Raw genomic sequence first — 21812 nt, 5'->3', positions numbered from 1 at the left:
TTATTACATTACATTTCTGCCAGTATGTCTCCTTAATCCCCTACTCTGAACCTTCAAGTGCAATTTTTGTTAACAGAGCCCAAGAGTCCATTTTATTAATTTACGTTTTATTTATTTTTAGAATATTTTTTTAAAAAAAAGTTTCACACCTTTTCAATTTTGAAGTCTGAATATTCTTCAGAATTAAAAGTTTATGGCTCTTTGAAAGGGTGTACTCATATTATTGTGCTAATATATTATCATTATATCAGTAGCATTAAATGGTCTTACAATGACAATAAAGGGGTTTATTGAATTTCCAGCACAAAGTTTTTATTCTGAAGTGCCGTTTCCTGCTGTAGAGTGAGTGACTAACAGCTAGCTACTTAATAGAAACAGCAAACTAGCTCGACGATATGGCCAAATGCAAGTATAACGCTGAATCTATTAAACTGTGTGGACCTTGAACTAATGACTAAGGACAAATCTGGTCCCCGTGGTTGGACCAGTTGGGAACCGCTGCTTTAAATGTTATGAAATAGTGTGCGGTTTTTTGGTGAAACGAGTCATGTGAAGCTCCCGGTTGGAGCAAGAGGGTTTGGCTATAATTGACCAGCTTGCTTTTTGTTTGTGTTGGCTTCCAGCAGCAGTTTATATCTCAGGAAATGCAACGTTATCTGCACATAACATCGCCGTCCCCAAATACTCCAACATTGCCTTATCATTTAATTGAATCTGCATTATTTATATTCCCCTGTTTATTGCTGTAAAGACGTGAGACAGGAATAAAGGAGTGTGTGTGTGTGTGTGTGTGTGTGTGTGTGTGTGGGGGTGTGTGTGGGTGTGTGTGCGCATCACTGCGGGATGTACCTGGGAGAGGAGGGGCGGCGCCGTGCTCTCGAAAGGAGGATAAAGCGACGAGAGCGCCCCCTGCACACAATCCTCCATTGCCTCCGAGCCCTGAGGGTGGTGAGAAAGGGTTAATCCATAACCGGACACTGAATCAACTCTAATGTCTGTGTTTGTGTTTAACAGCCGGGTTGTCTCGCTTTTTGCTGACACACACACACGGACAAATATACACATATATTCTACTTTCAACTTCCTGTTGTATGGTCTGGGGAGCGTCACACATTTCCTCCAAGGCCCTGTCTATGCAAGCACCCCCAGAACAAAAGAAACCACTGCAACATGTGAGCTCCCTGCACACACTGCATACATGCATGCACACACACATCATAACACAGGGGCCGGCCCATGAGGTGGAGGGTGACGGAGCAGAGCACGCAACACATGCGGTGTTTATTTTTCTACATGAACGGTTGGCATGGCAACTTTTTTCTCTCTCTTTTCCAACTTCTCTTTTCTCCCTCCCTCCCTTCCTCTCAAACCTCCCATCTGCTTCTCTTCCTCAGTTCGCTCCCCGCTCTCTCTTTTTTTCTCATCTCCTCTCCCAACTTTCTTTGTTTCACCTCCATCCGACTCTCTGAATGTCATCTGACAACAATTACGTAGGGATTCTCTTCAACAGACGGCATATTGTCCTGAGTGACTGCAGCGAGCGAGGGGATGGATGGAAAGCGATGGGAGAAAACCCAGAATGGGAGAACAGAGTGTACGGAAAAAGAAAAGAGCGGCTAGCGCGAGAGGGGCCAGGAGGGAATGAGCTGGTGGTGGTGCGGGGGTTTTATGGAAGAAGACCTAAGTTCAGCCGTATTGAAAATCATTTTTTGGGGTTGTTTTGTGTACACAGAGGGTTTGAGGTTAGCCGCGGAGGAGGACAGAATGAGTGTTAGAAGCAAGAGAGTACTGTTTTCCAACTTACGCAACTTTGGCTCAAACACCCTGACAAAATGAATTTAACAAATCGGATATTTAAGGTTCAAACAATCGACTTATTCGCAAGTTAGGTAAAGACGGAGAAAAGTGGAAATTCAAGCGCAGAAAAGAGCAAGAAGTTGCAGGGTGGAGCAGAAAACAAAGTCACAAGGGGACTGAAAGCTAAGGAGGAGAAAGTCTGAGACTTATTAACAGAGCAAGACACTTGAAAACGCCACATCAGATCTACAGTATACGTCTGGTTGGAGACCTGCTCCGCCGAGGTTGCTCAGGGTCACTCACAGTCGATGTTAGGTTCTGTTTCCTATCCAACCTCTTGGCTGCGGAGCAAATTTTTCAACTGTGACTTCAGCCCTCATGGCACCGACAACACAGTGGCACCGCCGGGCTCAGATTCATGCTGCTTTATTTTTCCATAGTAACAAGAGAAATTTTGGACGGGAGCATATAAGGCAACTTGGAAAAAAACACAACTGACAGAGCTTCCATAAATGTTGCTGAACACAGATTTCCAGAAGCCAAGCAGCTCCAAGGGTCATGTTAGTCCGTTGGCTTTTTAGTAAACAAAACTTTTTGGAGGCCACACATAAAAAGCTCTTATTAAAAAGACGTAATTGTAAGTGTCCAAATCGTTCTTATTTATCTTAAAACAAGTGAAAACTTTGCCAAATGGTTGGCATGTCACACAAGTTTCCAAGTAATTAACCTTTTTAAGAGTCCGTTTGCTAAAGCAAGCCAGAACAAAGCACCTCACTACTGGAACAAGTTAAATTTTTATCACTACAATAAGAGCTTTTCTCTTATTTTCAAAAACACACCTTATTTTCCTCTTACCTGTAGTGCTTTTTATTTAGATTGTTTTGGTGTGACTTGCCGAGTGTTGGAGATATCAGCCGTAGAGATGTCTGCCTTATCTTGAATATAATGGAACTAGATGGCACTTGGCTTGTGGTGCTCAAAGCCCCCAAAAATATGTTTGAAAAACCCGTCAGTAGACTTGGGTGGTACCAAGGTATTATGGTATACCAGTGTATTTAGAATCCCAAAGGTATGATTGTCAATACTGTCAAAGATTAGGGCTGCCCCTCTAATAGTACACCAAACGTTAGTCGAACAGAAAGGTCATTAGTCGACCTTTCATTGGTTGCTTAGTCGCAAAATAAATAAAAACCTATATGACTGGACCATGTGTGAATTTAATTTGAAAGGACAGACACAGGAAGTGGCCACGTTCAGCAGTCAGACAGGAGTCACGTTAATTTCCAGGGCTGGTACCTGCGGTTACTAATGGTGCATTCGTTTTGTACTCAGAGGTCGGAAAGTCCCAGTTCCTAGTCAGAAGTTTAAACTTGAACGCACCCTGAGATCGGATTTCCAACTCAAAACTCGGAGCAACTGCATCAGCCCTGACCTAGGAATTCAAGATGGCTGCTGGTCACATACATAGTGAGTAAACACTCTGCTAAAGTACTGTTTATAGCAATTTTATCTTATTTGTTTTACATTAGGTCAGCCATACCCATCGTACTGTTCAATTTTTACCCATGGGCATGCTGCTACGCTGTCTGTATGTGCAAAATACCACATAGAGCGTTGTTATCAACTGATATTGTTAACAGTGCTACGGCTAGCTCAACGGTAGAACGGTAACGTTCTTGCGTGCGTCCATGTTTTTTTTCCGACTTGTCCACCGTTGTCAACTAGGCTGCAAAAACTGTTGTCAATTCGGAGGTGACGTCATTCCCACTTCTGACCTCTGAGTACAAAACGAACACACCATTACACAGGCTAGTTAATAACATGTCAGGCAGGAAATCCAAAGTGTGGGATCATTTTGAGAAGGTGAAGGACGAACCCAAGGTGATGTGTAAACTCATCTTCATTGGTCGACTACAAACATGACGTATCATTTGAAACATGGAAGTAGCTACATGCCCATTAGCCCACAGCGTCATTAACAGACGGCTCGCTCAGTGTGTGACGTGCACTTGTAGATAAAATATAGGCCTATATTAATGAAGGTTCATTAGTACGGTTTGTATTTCTCTGTAATGTAGCACAGTGTTAACAATGTTACTGATACTGTTCTTTCTCACACCTTCAACTCAAACCATTGTGTTGCCCCGCCTAAAATATATCATTTAATAATTACATTAATATCATAAACATGCAGGTGCCTAGTCGACTAATGGCCCAAAATGACGACTATTGGTCAACTAGAAAAATTCTTAGTCGGGATTCCAGACATTTTATAAACCAAACAACTGTTAGTTGCAGCCTGAGCTCACATCTCACAGTGTCACAGGCATACATGAGTAGATGCACTCTTCCTTCTGCACAGTCATACAGTTGGCAGGTGTAGTTCGTCAGAAAGAAAATAGTTCCTACAAGAAACTGCTCACAACAAGGTCTGTGGATTATCTTCAATAGCTGGATCATGATTTCTGGAAAGAGACATTGCTGTTGAGTTTTTCAAATGTATTTTTTTGGTCCTTTGAGCATCACAAGTGCCACCTAGTTCTATTATAGTGGCAAGAAGGCAAACATCTCTACGGCTGATATCTCGGCCAATATCGGCAACTCACACCAAAACAATGTAGACTGATAAATAGCTCTACAGGTAAGAGGAAAAACATGTATTTTTGACTTGGGGGTGAATTGTTCCTTTAAAGTCCTAGGTAACATACACTATCTATACTCCAACTACTATAAGAGGGCACAAACCCTGCGTTGTATTCAAAAAGTTTCTGTTCATTGATAAAATGATGATGATGACATCACATATTCAGGAGGAGGTGTCTCAGTGCTGTGACTATGGTAAACAGCAGTCTGTCAGAGGGCATGCTGTAGTAGGTGTAGCGGTTGTAAAAGAGGTTTAAGCAGCCTTCTGGCTCACTGACAGAACATATTGAGTCTAGTAAAAGCACAGCAGGGGGTTCAGGGGGATTGCAAGGCAAGCCAGCAGGAACTTCCTCTTTGACTAACGCCCTTTAAAAGCATCTCACAAGACTCGAGTTAATTCAACACAACACTATATTAAAGCAAAATTAAAAAAAATAAAAAAAATCAAACGTGACAGTGGACACTCTCTAATGTCTTTTGGTGTGTGTTCCCAGAGACACAGCTCTTTATGTATAACCAGACTGACTGCGAATGCCAATATAATTTTGTGTAATGCTTCTGTACTTTCAACACAAGCTGAATGGGAACAACTCTGCAATCTGAGCCCAACTGGCTCAATAGAGCCCCTTGGGATCAAATATGCGGCTTGTGCCAGAGAACACAGCTCAATGTACCACTCATTCATTACTTAAGTGTTTGTACAAATGAGCCACTCAGGTTTGGAGAGCTATCTGAAAACTATTTTCTATACTTATTAGCATCATGTTATTTAACATTGTTGCTCCTATTGAGACTGGCAGATAGCTGTACTCCGTGTAGCTTAGTCAGTGACAAGCTGCAACAATATTTGGTTTGGATGTGTGATGTACGATTGTGTGCCACCAGCACCGTTTACCCTGTTTTATTTCCTCAGCATTCACTCTGTGTTTGCATGCCTGTACCGTACAACAGGATATTCCACTGCTGAAATCCAAAGAATGGAATTCCAATCTGGAAGCACAATTACTCAAATACACAAGGAATGGTGTCTAATAGAGGGAAGGGAAAAAAACGAGGCTGCTTTTTTGTTTCTCCAAACCACAAAATTGTTGTAAAAATGTGAACATTTATTTTCCAGTACAGTCCGGGTAATGCTGTCAGCTCTGCCATGTGTTTTGTCTAGGTGCAGGGGTTGATTCATGCTTTGCTCCTGTCTACCTATAGCTAACAGCACCCATGCATCTAATGCAATTAGTCACTCTTCTTTACGACCACAGACCCATACATGCACATGAAACAAAGCACCCCTGATGAAATTTGTAAATTAGATTTCCTTCCAGCAGGAGCCTCTCACATAAAAACCAGGTGCCTCTTCTTTAAGGGACTATACGTTTAACTTAGTTACTCTTCAATCAGATGTCTGACGCTAATGCACTCAGGTGCCTTACGTATTTTAGGTCACTTTGGACAAATTTGCACGTATGTACTAATGTGATGTGATGAATCTTGAATAGAGGCTTTGTTTTCGTAAGATTTTCCAGCGCAGTCTACAAAGTCCTTTGGAGGAATAGCTGTACGCACATTATCACCAAATGAAACCAAACGGGAGAGATAATGAAGAACAGATCTGAGTCCGGAGCTTAACAAGACGCATGACAGTTCATTTTAGGCACAGAAGGCTAAGAATAACTTTTACCAGAGGAGTGCATGAGAATTCTGGTTTGTTAAGACTTATTCTTAGGGCATGTGTTTGAAAACGCACGTCATCATTCTGGGAGAAAGTGTACAGACACATTAAGAAAATATTAAAATGTTGAAGGACAATCAAACAAACAAAAGCAAGCAAACAAGATTGTAAGTCTAAGAAAAAAAAACAATAACAGCCAATTCGCAGCCGATACCAATTGCTTTTTTGTTTTGTTAGTGACAGGTATAGCACTGTTATAGGTCAGGTTGACTGCTTTGTAGGGCAGTGGAATCTCCATCTGGTTGGTAGCATAACCTTGGCTATAGATTAGACTTCCAGTACCAATGACAGTACCAGAAATGCCTCCGATACAGCCTAAAAATGCTGAGTACACAAGTCACTACACCGATCCAAAACCACATTATTCAATAATAAACTTCAAAGTAGTTTCACACCTGGATAAAACAGCGGTTGTCCTGAAAATCAATTATTTTTCGCTGCTCTAAAACAGTACCCTAGACAGAAGGTTGCACTGTGCAGCCTTTTAGTTTTGCACAATGGTATTGGATTGGCACTCTGTATTTACCAATACACAAGTTAAGGTATCGTCATTAGTATAAGGAAAGAAAAAATGGTATTGAAACCTCTCTACTTTAAGTGTTCAGTGACTGTACAGTAAGAAGTAAAGAACTACAAAAAGTCAGTCTGAATGTTGTTGTTTTTTTATTGTGTCAACAAGCTTTTGCTATGTCCATTCAATCAACATAGTACTACAAAGAAATTTCAAGGGGTAATGCAACAAGTAGCCTAAAGTAAATCTACAAGCACAACTGAAATACAGATCTCTCTCCACCCCCTCTTGCACCATGCAAAGGCAGTCAGTGTGAGGATGTGTGGATGTGGGGCAGGCAGAGGGACTGTAGTTGTACTAAGGTATTGGCAAAACCTACCTAGGTACCTACTGACTACAGTGACCAGAGCATTAAGTCCAGTTCAGACCAATGATCTGAAACAAGACAAGTTGAAACTTGCCATAACTTGCAATGCACCGGTCTGCAACATTCTGAAAACCTGCTGGTTCACTCCAATGCCACAGATGGTGGATCTTCTCTATAGCAACAACTCTATGTACTTCCATTGATCACAGCCTCAGATGCACTGTATTCATAATAAATACGACACAATAATTTCAGTAACTGGCATCAATTAATCAGTCAATGAGAATACGTGTGAAACAAATCTACATACAGCAAACAGCAGCAATGGCCCATCGTCCAACAACACCACAAAGTGAGGGCCAAGGAGGGACATACGTGTCAACAGCTGCAGGAATGTAAATGAGATGGACTCCAGCTGGGACGGAGGGCTGATGTAAGAGAATGCATGAAAACACTCTGCTGACAGTTTGTAGCTGACTTGACCAGCTGACTTGGTTACAAGCTGATTGGCTGTTGAAACAGGTGAGCTTCCTTATGTTCCAAAACCTGCCACTGGCAACTTGACAAGCTGAGTTGCAGGTGACACCATCAGCCTGCATGAGTCGAGATGAGAAAGGCCAGTTCATACCGCTGCAACTTTTCCTGCAACGTTCTAAGACAGTTTCATCTCGTCTCGACTCTTTGACTGAACTGGGCTTGAGTCCGATTTCTTAATGGTATATTTTACTGAATCTTGGCCGATGCCCTAATCCATCCATTCATCCATCCATTTTCATCCGCTATGCAGGGCCGGGTCAAAGGGGCAGCAGTCCAAGCAAAGTACCCCAGACGTCCCTCTCCCCGGCAACACTTTCCAGCTCCTCCTGGGGGACCCCAAGGCGTTCCCAGGACAGATGAGATATATAATCCCTCCAACATGTTCTGGGTCTGCCCCTGGGCGTCCTACCAGTGGGACGTGCCCGAAACATCTCTGACGGGAGGTGCCAAGGAGGCATCCTGATCAGATGCCCGAACCACCTCAACTGACCCCTTTTGACGCAAAGAAGCAGTGACTCTACTCCGAGCTCCCTCCGGATGTCCAAGCTCCTCACCCTATCTCTAAGGCTGAGTCCAGCCATCCCACAGAGGAAATTCATTTCAGCCGCTTGTATCTGCAATCTCATTATTTCGGCCACTACGCAGAGTTCATGATCATAGGTGAGGGTTGAGATGTTGATGGACCAGTAAATCGAAAGCTTTGCCTTCTGGCTCAGCTCCCTCCTCACCACAATGGTCCGGCACACCAAACTACTGATGCATTCCACTCTCAACTCGTGAACAAGACCCCAAGATACTTGAACTTTAATTATTTGCGCAGAGGAAAGACTGTCTACAGAAAATCATACATCTCCAAATCTGGTCATTTTGGATGTTTCGAAATAATATAAGGGTCCTTTATAGGTTGAGAAAAATTTCCTGTTTCTTAAGTTAGACAACTAGAAACCTCTTGGATTAGCTAAAAATACATTGTCACAAAGCTGAAAACAAGAACAAGTTTTCTGGGCTGGGCTCATGACAAGTTGATGTTTCGGAGATGTGGTTTTCACAGGATATTGGTGGCATGATATTTTTAGAAATACATAAATTTAGGGAAATTCCAAGAAGTTATCACATGACCGAAGTTCCATACTAAGATTGCATGATTACCACTGAGCTATCGTCATGACTACTGAGCAAACTCCATCCACTGGTGAGTCAAAATATCTGGAAAAGGTAGTAAGGGGACCCTGAGACAACCAACCCCAAAATGCCCTATGACAAAGGGTTGTTCCTTGTTTTTGCCTACTAATCGGTACATCACCTATCAGGCTGAGCGCAGTTTCACCAGCTGACTGGTTCAACATGGTCAGCAACTGCAAAGACAAATGTCCTGTCTTCAAAACTACCGGTCATAATCCGGTGGATGACGTGTTACTCACAAGAAAAGAGTTACTGGAAAAGTGTGTGTGTTTGAGCTTTCATACAGCACGTGGAGTGTCCGTGCAGACAATCAGTATCCATGAATGTGCGTCCTCCTGTTTGTGTCAAATACGGACACACAGTACAGAATCAGGGTATGTCATTCTTGAGTCAGACTTCCTGTCTTTCTCCTCTCTACGCAGACTGAAACGGAGGAAGCAGAAGTGGTCTTTCACACAGACGCCTGGCACAGACAGAAAACCAAAAAGAAAAAAAAGAAAAAGGATGTCTAGAAAAAAATAAGTTAGATGAAACAAAATTGAGAAGACAAGGATAAAGCAATAAAGTGGGAACTGGAGTGGTTCTGGAATATAGCACTTGAAGTGTCCTTCATGTCAGCTCGGCTTATTGAAGTGTGAGTGAATAGAGAAACAGATTGAAAAAGAGACAGAGTGACAGGGAGACGTTGAGAGAACCAGACAGCCCTACAGAGACCGGGTTCAGACAGAAAAAGGAAAAGGAGGAAAGAAAAGGAGGAGGAGGAGGCTGACCGGTGGGAGAGATCGATGGGAAACAAGAGCAGCAGCAACCATGATAGAAACCAGATGTAGGCCCATACAGTACATAAAGGAACGGAGAAAGAGAGGAAGAGAGCTGGAGCAGAAAGGAGCTCGGAGACAAGACGACATGATTAGGAGCAAAAATGAGAAAGATGCCGACAGAAGGAAAGAGGGAACAGAAAAGAGGAGGGGGAGACAGGAAAGAGAATGAGGCAGGGCAGACAAAGGGAAAGGAGGATGAAGAGGAAGAAAGAGGAGAGGCCTGAAAGTGATTTCCTTTCCTAAATCTTCCTGTATAATCTAACCTGACCTACAGTAGGTCAAACAGCTTCTTTACAGATTACCTTTGACTGCTTAAGTGCTACAGTCTGTTGTTGAACAGAGGAAAGGGGTTCACAGCAGATGAGATTTCACACTTCATTGTCTTTTTTATTGTCTGTGACAAATGAGCATGGTGTTTTGTCACATTTATTAGTGTTATTGGTCTTCATGGTGTGTGACATTTCCTGAGGCAACCTAGTTTAGGCTTTGCAAGGCTAAGCAGGATGCTAGCTTTGCTGACCCTACTTTAGGCTTTGCTCAACTAAGCAGGATGTTAGCTTGCTAGCTTAACTGATTCTAGTTTAGGCTTTGCTAGGCTAAGCAGGATGCTATCTTCGCTGACCCTAGTTTAGGCTTTACTAGGCTGAGCATGACGTTAGCCTGCTAGCTCAGTTGCCTGTGGTTTAGGCTTTGCTAGACTAAGCAGGATGCTAGCTGACTAGCTTAGCCAACCTTAGTTAAGGCTTTGCTAAGCTAAGCAGGATGTTAGCTTGGGGGTCATCCCTATGTTTCCCAGGTTCTGTGTTCCCCGCTTAACTCTGCAAAAAAGCTTCTATGTTCCCCGTTTAGACAAAAAGGGTTCTATGTTTCCAGGGTTCTGTGTTCCCCAGGTTCTGTGTTCCCCGCTTAACCCTGCAAAAAAGCTTCTATGTTCCCCGCTTACACAAAAAGGGTTCTATGTTTCCCGCTTGGTTGAGCGGGAAACATAGAACCTGGGAAACATAGAACCTTTTTTGTGTAAGCGAGGAACATAGAACCCAGGAAACAGAACCCTGGAAACATAGATATACTCCCGTTAGGTTGCTAGCCTAGTCTAGCCTTGCAAGGCTAAGCAGGATGCTAGCTTTGCTGACCCTAGTTTAGACTAGGCTAAGCAGGATGTTAGCTTGCTAGCTTAACTGATTCTAGTTTAGGCTTTGCTAGGCTAAGCAGGATGTTAGCTTGCTAGCTTAACTGATTCTAGTTAAAGCTTTGCTAGGCTGAGCAGATGCTAGCTTGCGAGCCTCATTGCCTGGTATTTAGGCTTTGCAAGGTTAAGTAGAATGCTAGCTTTGCTGACCCTAGTTTAGGCTTTGCTAGGCTAAGCAGGATGCTATCTTTGCTGACACTAGTGTAGGCTTTACTAGGCTAAGCATGACGTTAGCCTGCTAACTTGCTGACCCTAACTCAAGTTGTGCTAAGCTAAGCAGGATGTCAGCTTGCTAGCTTAGTTGCCTGTGGTTTAGGCTTTGCTAGGCTAAGCAGGATGCTAGCCTGCTAACTTGCTCACCCGGGAACTGCCCATTGGTCCGACAGCCCATTGGTTTGACATCCCATTGTTCCGACCATATTAAACTCATTGTTCCGAAGTCCGTTCCGAAATCATCATGATGCCCTGTGGTTAAGGTCTGGTTAGATTTAGGCACAAAAACCACTTGGTTAGGGTCAGGAAAAGATCATGGTGTGGGTTAAAATGAAAAAGAAAATGACAAACACATAAGCCGTGAGCCTGCTCCACCTCAAGCTGGTCACGGCGCACCATACGCCTGCCACGAGCTGTTCAGCACCGCGGACAGTCGGACTAATGGGATGTCGAACCAATGGGCTGTCGAACCAGTGACATGGACCTGCTCACCCCCGCTCATGTTGTTCTAAGCTAAGCAGGATGTTAGCGTGCTGGCAGCTAGCTACATATATTAAAAAATCTGTTACATTCAAGGGGAAAACTGACATTAAGGGCCTATTTTTTTTATAATAAGGCCATAACATGAGAGGGATTTCTTTTCTTAGTTACATGTAACAGAATGACTGTAGTAAACATTAACAATAAGAAACAGCAGCTGGTATTGGAGTATTGATACTGCCTAAAATGAGTATTGAAGCTGTTTCAAATGTTCAGAATCAATATTTTTGACAACACTACATACTAATAAATATGTCTTGTAGATCTCTAGAGCTTGTATTCAATACTGCACTTCCTTGGATCCTCAGCAATACAGCCACCATGTGTGAAGTCGATGAGATGAACGGTTGTCAAGAAAACTGATGGACAGACAGACAGAGACTCCTGCATTTTTGTTAGACAAGGCTATATTCTAAACCGCAGAGTCAAAGAAGATAAACGCCACAATGAAAGGCAATTTAAAAACAAGAATACTGCTTGGATGCCCATTAAAGATGCCAATGATACGGCTTGTAAAATCACTGCGTTGAAAAGTATCCATCCTCAGCCTGCATGCTCTGTTTATGTCAGAGAGTCCTGACAATCGCAGGAAGCTCAGATCCCTGTGACTGACAACGTCGCTGACCCTAAATGGATTGTTCTACTGCCGTTATCACTGCCCGCCTGGTACTCCGAGCAGGTTAAAACAAACACAGAGAATCAATTGCAAAAACTTTCATCAGACTTTTTCCCCCCGCCTGGCCTTGAGACCAGAGGACTGTCTGATGCGTCCCATTAGAGTTTCAAAATCAGAGCTGACCAGACGGAGGGAATGGAAACACCCTCTGCCACATATCCTTGGCAAAGATTTCTGTGTGTGTCACTGTGCTGTATGATGCATTTAACACCTACGTGTATGTGTAAGCTGCCATGTTTGTCCTTGAGCGATGTTGCACACACTCCTCATGTGTTAAGAACTTTTTGGACACATGTTTGGACGGTCGTTAATCGCACATACAGGTATTGAATTTACTGCTGTGAGCCTGGTGTCACAGGAAGTGTTCCCTTTCTCGACTTTGGTGTAACTATGTTTTCCTGTGTGTCCATCAGTTACTGTTTTCCACGCTGAACTTTCCCAACCGCTCAAAGAGGAAGATGAAACTGTACTGCACATGTTCTTCCTCCCCTACAGTCCATGCCATCCCTTGTTCCCCCCTTTCTCTCCTTTTTTTTCCCTTTTCTCAGGTCCAATGTGGAAAATGCGGCATCACTGAAACCACCGTCACTGCCGTCCAAGTCTCCTAAAATAAAAAGTAACCCTACCCTCCTCTTTTATTCCGCTCTTTCCCACTCCAGCTTTCCCTCGCCGCTGCTTTCTCTCTTCCCCTCCCTGCCAAACTGCTCCACCCTGCCCGACGCACAGAAGCGGGAATACGATCCAAATCTCTTTCTGTTAATCTCCTAATATCTCTCTTGATTCAGTTTACCTCCACAGATGTGTGCATGTGTCTGACTGACTCATCCCTCTGTCTACCCTCTGCCTCTGTGTGTCACTGATCAGACCATGAGTGGGTGGGGATGGTAAACACAAATCCCTGGAGACGGCAACAGAGAGCCCTTGATTGCCTCTGCAAGCCAACCACAAAAGTCATCACCAGCGTCACACTGTTTAAATCATGTCATTATGATTTGCTGCCATTTGGGATTTGACAACTTTGCATGCTGGGAGTTATAAGTGCTGACTTCAATTTCTTCCAAAATCAAAAGCATGCCTTTATGAGAATGATTAAAGTGGAATACATGGGTAAAAAATGGGTGCTGTTTTGGGTTAATGTGGAGGTCTGCTTGTGTTAAGTGTGTGAAAATCCTTAAAAAGTACAACTTGTAAACTTTTAAAGTCATGCAGAAACAGAAAACATTATGGTATCAGACTTTCAGGGATCAAAAAATGAAAACAAAGTTGAGGACAAACTTCAGCCCTCCATAGTTTTACAAACTGGGACTTACCATGACTTCAGTCAGGAATTCCTACATAGTCCTCAGCTCCTTTCCTACATTTGCTTCCTCTCCACATTCTCCGCAAAAACTTTCTCCTCTCACTCCTTATCAAACAGCCTCCATTACCCTCCTCGAGCCTTTTCCCCCTTCTTCTTCTTCTTCTTCTTCTTTATGTAAGATTTCAGCGCGTGAAAACAGTCCTCCTCTCTTCCCCTCTCACTCTCCTCTATGTTTCCCAGCCTGGGAATGTCCAAGCTGCATTTTTTTCCCTCCCCTTCTCCGTCTGCCCGGCAGTCCCACACACACTCCCACCTCCCCTCCTCCCCTCCTTCCCTCCTTCCCTCCCGTCCTCTCACCTAACAAGAGCACTACAGTCCCTCTCTGCACTCAAACTTTCCATTTATCCCCCCAGAGTCACTTAAATGAATAGACAATGAAAAAAGGCCGTTACCCCACCCAGGAGTAATTGCAAAAACAAACCTCTGATGTTTTATTGTGTCAGATTACACTCTTTTTTAAGAAGGTAATTACGTCTGGTTGTAATTGAGCTTAATTTGATGAAAAAGAGTTGGTGCAATCACTGAGAACACTTAAATAATAGAAGCTAAAAATGGGTCTGCACGTGTTTCGTGTATCTGCAAAAAAGTCCCATAATGGCAGAGAGCCTTTATAATTGTTACACCACAGGGAAAAAACACACGCCAGATTGCATTCACAAAAATCCAGAAGTGGGACTTAAGTCCTAAATCATTCCTAGTGAAGACAGGGAAGTCTCGAGTCAAGTTGCAAGTCCAAAACTTTGAGTGTGGACTCCTCATAATGCGCTTCACTGAATGTAGGGGAGACCGGGGTTGGTTGTCACGGTGCTTATTACAGCCACAATCCATTTTATAGATTTGTGATGAACATTCATCCATTGTTACATAAAATTCTCTGTCAGAAAGATAACATTTAAACCAGTTAAAAACAGTGCCAGAGAGGCCAACCAGATTGTGAAGTCTAGCTAAAAGAATTGAGTGGTCGACTGTGTCAAAGGCTGCAGTAACATCGAGTAGAACTAGTATGTAGTGATGGCCAAATAAAGCCTCATGAACCACTGTCTTTATTTTCTGACCCCACCAGATGGTGCTCTTGGCGTAAAGATAAAGGCTGAAGGACTGGCAATGAAGTGTGCTTTCAAACCTTTGTAGAACAGACAGCGCCATCTGGTGGATTCAGAAAATAAAGACAGTGGTTCACGAGGCCTCATTTGGCCATCACTACAGTATGTCCATATTTGACCAAATATTGTGGGAGACCATAAAATCATTTAACTGATTAAAAACAAGCTTTTCTGAAATTGTACTTAAAAATGGCAGATTGGACACTGGTCTGTAGTTGCTAAGTTACAAGGCATCTAAATTGTTTTGTTTCAAAAGAGGCTTAATCATGACACAAGTTCTCAAAATCTGGTGCTTGGGCAGTGACTTTCTGCATCAGACACTGGTGAAAAAAACCGTCCTTTAACTTCAGCAAGATACGTGGCTGGTCACCGTTAAAGTTTAACGATGCTTGGGGGCGTCAGGGGGAGACACGGCTGTACAAGAGCGAAAGTTAAGGCAGCAAAAGTGCAAGTTAGGGGTGGTGGATGGGTCCAACATACACTAACTTTCACCCGGGAGAAAGGTGTTCGAGCCCTGTAAGATTCTAAAGCCAAACCCTGTTCTCTTATTCTAAATCTCACCAAATGCGTTAGTTGTTGGAGGAAAAAAACACGTCAATTTGCGTCATACTGACATAGTGCTTTTATTTTGAAAGAGACTGTATGTAAAGGTTAAATTTCTTGTGAAAACGGAAGTGTATTTTGAAAGAAGACAATACATGTAACAGGCAGACACGGTGACCCAGAACGTCAACAACCAACGCACCCAGGGTACCCTGCATGTTGTATCTGGACGTGGAAGGTCCATGACTAAAGATTGATATGTGACGAGGTCGGAGTGACAATGTGCACATCAGACAAAGACTGAGTTACGGCACCCATCATACTGACACAACACCACTTTATCCTTTTAAAACAATACCCACAACTTGGATTAATCTTTATGAAAAACCTTTTTGATTCTTTTGATCTGAGGACCTTTATGGACGAAAAGGAATATGAATAACTTTCAGGGTAATCGAGGAATGGGAACAAAATTCGAGGTAGCCAACAACCTGGTTTTATACATCCAAAGAAAAAAAAAAAAAGAAATGCTTGGCAAGCAGACCAGGCCTCTAACTGAGACAGGTCTTTATTTTTCAAAATGTGTAGCCACCCCAGGCTAGTAAAGAAGTTTTAGGGTAAATTAATCAGAACTGCGGGCATGGTGGTGCAGTGATTAACATTGTCGCCTTGCAACAAGAGCATTTGCTGTTTGAATCCAGGGTTGGGGTTCCACCCCCAGAGTAGAGAGCCCTTCTGTTGGGAGTTCACATGTGGGTTTTCTCCGGGTACTCCAGCTTCCTCCCACAGTCCAAAGACATGCAGGTTAACTGGTGACTCTAAATTATCTGTAGGTGTGAATGTGAGTGTGAATGGTTGTCTGTCTCTATGTGTCAGCCCTGTGATAGTCTGGTGACCTGTCCAGGGTGCACCCTGCCTCTCACCCAGTGTCAGCTGGGATAGGCTCCAGCCCCCTCGTGACCCCCAACAGTAGATATAATAAATGCAATAAATCAGGACAATTTACTCCAAGAAAATGTGACGATTCCGAGCCGAAACATTATCAGGGGCTACTTTTTCAGGCCTCACACAGTTCCCCTGGAGTCACATAAGAAATAAAAGCTCTGTTTTCACTTGCTAAGTAGTGCATGCCATGAAAAACAAACTGAAGGTCATGTGGGGAGCCTCTTTATAGTTATTTGCCAAGAATTTGTTAGTCAGTCTTGATTCGTAAATTCAAGAGTCCTCTCAGGTCAATCCCCAGTAGTCTGATTTAAGACAGGAAACACAGCGCAGTATTATGGGATTAAAAGTGTCGGAGGATACGATTTACATCATGCAGCATCTAAATCAAACGTTTCAGTGTTTGATTCCATGTGAATCATCAGTGACAAACCCACCGTGAGTTATGGTGCCCTTTAAAACAATGGAATAGCTCACTTTGAGTTGTTACAGTGGAGGAGAAATTTCCTGAAACTCACCAACTTGGCACAAAAGATGTCATTTTGAAACCTCACATAGAGTATTTTTATTAATACCTATGTAAACTATCCATTAGACCTGCAGTGGGGGAATGTTTATATGAAGACCTACTTTGTCCATTTACACAAACATAAAGTCACATTTCAGGCTCAAGTTTCCATTACTCACCCTTTCTAATGTCTTTTATTGCTTTTTTGCCCCATAATTGTCACACACCGTTTGCTGCTACATTCATCCTGTGAGGTTTTTATTTAGACTGCTATAATAAGCAGAGGAAGGAGTCCATTTTTAATAGTTCAACAGCACCTCCCTGTGTTTATTGTGTGATGTTGCAATAATGGAAAGTAGAGGAGAAAAAGGAGCTTGGAGCAGAGGGAGGTGGTCGACTAGCGACTAAAGAACATGCCTGCCAAGCCTGTTAGGAGACGTCCTTATCAAGTTATTAATATATAATTCATACTACAATAGATGGAGGCAAACACCTACACTCTAAAAAGAATCCACTCATTCAATTAAAAAAATTAGGTAACAATGCATGCATCTTTTCAAGTAGTCACAACTCTGGCTTTTATAATCTGACAAACTTGATTAAGTGCAACCAACATGATTTGCTTTGACCTCAAAAAACTTAATTAAGTTAAATCAATTGAATACTTTTTTGTATTGATATTTAGTGGTCAAGCTGTTTTCATTCATTCATTCATCTTCTAACCGCTTCATCCTCTTGAGGGTCGCGGGGGGGCTGGAGCCTATCCCAGCTGACATTGGGCGAGAGGCAGGGTACACCCTGGACAGGTCACCAGACTATCGCAGGGCTGACACATAGAGACAGACAACCATTCACACTCACATTCACACCTACGGCCAATTTAGAGTTATCAATTAACCTAGTCCCCAATCTGCATGTCTTTGGACTGTGGGAGGAAGCCGGAGTGCCCGGAGAGAACCCACGCTGACACGGGGAGAACATGCAAACTCCGCACAGAAGGGCTCCCAGGCCCGGGATCGAACTGGCAACCCTCTTGCTGTGAGGCGAGAGTGCTAACCACCACACCACCGTGCCGCCCCGTCAAGCTGTTTTATTTATTTTAATTTCTTTCCTACTCAAAAATGTCAGTGTTTTTTTATTTTGACCAGCTTCAGTTCTGTCAGCTGATTTAAAAAAGTTAATAAAACAAACATCATTTTTTATTATGAAAAACTTGCTTATTTTAAGTGTTATACCACTAAACCTACGAATCATTTTTTACAGTGTACCTCTTGATTGAATCTCTTAGATATTCGGCTTCATGCAAGAAACAATATGAACAAAAATTCACACTTATTTTTGTTCATATCCACAACTTGTTCTTATTATTATTATTAATAATAATAATAATAATAATAATAATAGTAATAACAATAATAATAATCATCATAATAATAACAATAACAATAATAATAATAATAATAATAATAATCAATAATAAATAAATAAATAAATAATGAATACAATTTTATGAGTGAGAAGAGCACTGTTCCTGATAAAAGAAAAACATCTTGTTTTCACAGTCCACACACTGTTGTCCATGGCAAGGAAACATAAGTTTTGAATTTGAGGGACTTTAAGAAATAGTAGAGAGGTGTATTTCATATAATCCAATCATTATTATGTTAGAAATTATAATGATTGGATTATTAAATTTCAGGGCTAAAGAAGGACTACCATACTTGGTCCACTGAGCCCCATTACAAATTTCAGTTACTGTGCTTCCCTTTGCTGACCAGTGGTGGGATGTAACTAATTACATTTACTCAAGTACTTAAGTAAAAATTTGAGGTACTTTTACTTTACTTGATTATTTTAATCTCATGCCACATTCTACTTGTACTCCACTACAATTATTTGATATGATATGATGAGATTGTTGCGCATATGAAAATATGCAAGTGCAGCTGAAATGATTAGTTGGTTGATTAGAAAATTAGTTGGCAACTATTTTTTATAATTGTTTAAGACTTTTTTCATGCAAAAACATTTCTTAGTTGCAGCCTCTTAAATATGAGGAGTTGTTGCTTTCTCTTTTTAGTATGTTAATTATTTGGGTTTATGAAATTTATTTACACTTTTCTGCGTGAGTACTTTTACTTTTAATACTTAAATACGTTTCCCTGTTTACTTTACAGTACTTTTATATAAGTTACATTTTCAATGCAGAACTTTCACAAGTAACAAAGATTTTGTTTAAAACTTTTTAATAGCCAGACACATATAAATATTTTGGAAAATTAAGTAATCATTAATTTTTTGTAATGTATCTAGGCTAAAATGACACAATTCATGTTTTGTTTTGTTTTTTTGTTTTGTTTTTTTCATTCAAAATATGACTTGTATTTTATTTTTCCAAATTACCAAGTGTATCTCCCGAGGTGCGTTGCCCATTTAGGGTATAAACACAAAGTTTTAATAATGTTAAAAAAACAACTGAACAATAGTTATTCACATGCAGAATGTTTTGAACCTCTAAAAAAAATCCAGTGCCATACATTAGTAACATCCTGTCAATTTCTCTGTAATTTTACACTATTTCCTGTGTGTGTGTGTGTGTGTGTGTGTGTGTGTGTGTGTGTGTGTGTGTGTGTTAGAAAAAGAGAGAGAGATAAAGGTGTGGTTCCTTCCCTCCTCTCATATAGTAACCTGCATCACTATACAACACATCAGGTATTGTTACAGACACACCCACACAGTACAGTATGTACAGTGAAACCACCTAACCATCAACCTAAACATCTTCTCTCACTCACCCTGGTCTGTTCCCTCCTCTGCCTCCTCATGAGAGCTGCCACTCAAATTTTACTACACGTCGTGGTGACGCAGACCTCCTGTCTTTTTCTGTAAGCTGAAACCATTTCCCTCAGTGGAAACAAAACTTTAATTTACTTTAATTTCACAGATAAGAAACAATAAATTGTGAAGACAATAAAGCCTCCACAAAAATAGCATTTTAAGTCTTGTGTGTGATTTATCCTGGATTCATATGAGCAGAGGAAATTTCCGCTTGTTGCTAGGCTAATTTATACAATGTAAAATGCCATAGGTTTTGCTAATATAGTTAGCATGTTGTATTTGTTTTGAAAACGTGTTTAGTATAAGACTGTTGTTTTGTCGGTGAACCTTGTGAGCTGTAATGGAATTGAATTTTGTAACGTTACCTTCGTTAAATGTTGCTGTTGTCCCTGGCTTCATATGAGTAGAGGAAATGTTTGCTGGCTGCTAGGCTAATTTAGACAATGTAAAATGCCATAGGCTTGTGCTAATAACATTAGCATGTTATATTTGTTTTGAAAATGTGTTTAGTATAAGACAGTTGTTTTGTCAGTGAACCTTGTGAGTTGTAACGGAGTCACATTTTGTAACGTTACCTTTGTTAAATGTTGCTGTTGTCCCTGGCTTCATATGAGAAGAGGAAAAGTCCGCTAGCTGCTAAGCTAATCTATACAATGTAAAATGCCATATGCTTGTGCTAAAAAACATTAGCATGTTGTATTTGTGGGGAAAATGTGTCCAGATAAAGGCAAGTGTTTGTCTGTGAATGCTGCGAGTTATAGTAATATTTTTCAAAGTTTGGAATTGTCTCTAGTCATGTTAAATGTGTGTTTTGTATCAACTAAACTTTACAGCACTTCACAGAAACCTCCACCACCAACTAGTGTTTTGGAGGTGTAACTGCAGAGCGACAGACACCCCAAAGCACAAGAATAAATGCTCACAATGGTGTAGGACACATGTGTAGGCGACGGCGTGGGGTCTGCCGCACAAGTTTAAATCCCGCTTTAGTGTTTCTCATGAGGATCTGAATACTTCCTCCACGCTTGCTGCTGACACTGCAAATGTTTTGCCATCACGGGGCTTTTAATGTTCCTGTAACGTCTTTCTGCCACTCTGGAAAATCATGTTTACTTTGTTTAAGTTTATTTAGCATCTACTTCTTGCAGCCTTTTTTGGTGGCACCTCTCCAGATCTTGGAGATGGTATGTGCCAGAGTATTTGGATACAGTGCAACACCTGCCCTTATATAGAGTTTAGTAGGTTTGCTATGCTGATAGGTTACTTAGAATCAAGTGAGATTTGTCATTCAGCACGCCTTGGCAAGAGCAGGTTTTGATGGTTAAGAATGTTTGTTGTTGACTTCTCTTGTTTTTACTCTGAACTGAGAATTGAGAGAAAATATAAGAGGAATTTTAAGAGAATGTTGCTGCATGAAGCCCAGTGTTTGTCACTACTTGGTTCAGTTACATAAAAAACAGAGCAGTTTCTCAGTTTTGCAGTTTTTATCGAATCTCACTGACTGTTGCATCATTTGATAGGTTTTGCATCCTGGGTAAAAGCACTGACTCAACGCACACCTGGCCAAGAAACGTGGCAAGAAGGACCAGAAGAACCAGGTTATTCCCCACGTCTGGGTGTGTTTGTTCAAACTGTTGCTCAATTTATTTACACACTCCTTGATGCTGTTTTGATTACACTCATTATCCACACTCCCTTAAACCCACAGGACTGTGCCACACCTAAGGTAAGGCACTGTGAGATGTGTCCTGGCTGTGGGTTTAATGTTTTCTGTTTAATGTGCCTTTTAAAATGCTCTGTCACACTATGTTAATATAGGTGTAACTGAAACAGTACACTGGGTAAAGGGATGCCAGTGACGCACAACTTGAGCAGGTAGATCCTAATCTCTCACATCTTCAACATTCCTGATGCCGTAACTGTTCGGCTTTATTTACACCGACTCAATTCTCTCCTACCTCAAGGTCAGTCAGACAATTAAAAGACGTTTGATGTAGTGAGCTATTAATGGTTCAGCTCTGCATTTCACATCTCCAAGGTCTTTCACACACTTTAAAATCAGCTGTAGTGATACACAATGATGACATGTTCAGCCAAGAAGCTTTACAACTCTGTGCGCTGCACCTCTTGCTGAGGAATCAAACATATCGTACACAAAACATATTAAGGGAGATAATATGTAGGAAAATAGGTTCTATGTTGATATTGGAATGAGTGTCAATTATTATCATAATTAGGGTTGCTGAAGTGTTTCGTGTCTGTGTGATGAATGGGGTAAACAGTTGGTTCAGGACTGAGTGAGAGCGCTGCAGCTGG

General features: G+C 41.6%; 1 protein-coding gene across 1 annotated transcript in view; it reads right to left on the bottom strand.

Annotated features, from left to right (window-relative positions):
• Positions 1-13752, bottom strand: part of arhgef40 (Rho guanine nucleotide exchange factor (GEF) 40) — a 68180-nt gene extending 54428 nt beyond the window's left edge. The window contains exons 1-2 of the mRNA XM_049568416.1: positions 13513-13752; positions 850-939 (exon numbers count right to left, since the gene is read on the bottom strand). Of these exons, the coding sequence (XP_049424373.1) occupies positions 850-939; positions 13513-13515 (93 nt within the window). The 5' untranslated portion in view covers positions 13516-13752. The remainder of the gene's footprint in view (positions 1-849; positions 940-13512) is intronic.
• Positions 13753-21812: the final 8060 nt, after the last annotated feature.

The sequence above is a fragment of the Epinephelus fuscoguttatus genome, linkage group LG23 (assembly GCF_011397635.1).
Source record: "Epinephelus fuscoguttatus linkage group LG23, E.fuscoguttatus.final_Chr_v1".
Lineage (NCBI taxonomy): Eukaryota > Metazoa > Chordata > Actinopteri > Perciformes > Serranidae > Epinephelus > Epinephelus fuscoguttatus.
This window is presented reverse-complemented; position numbering and strand designations above follow the sequence as displayed.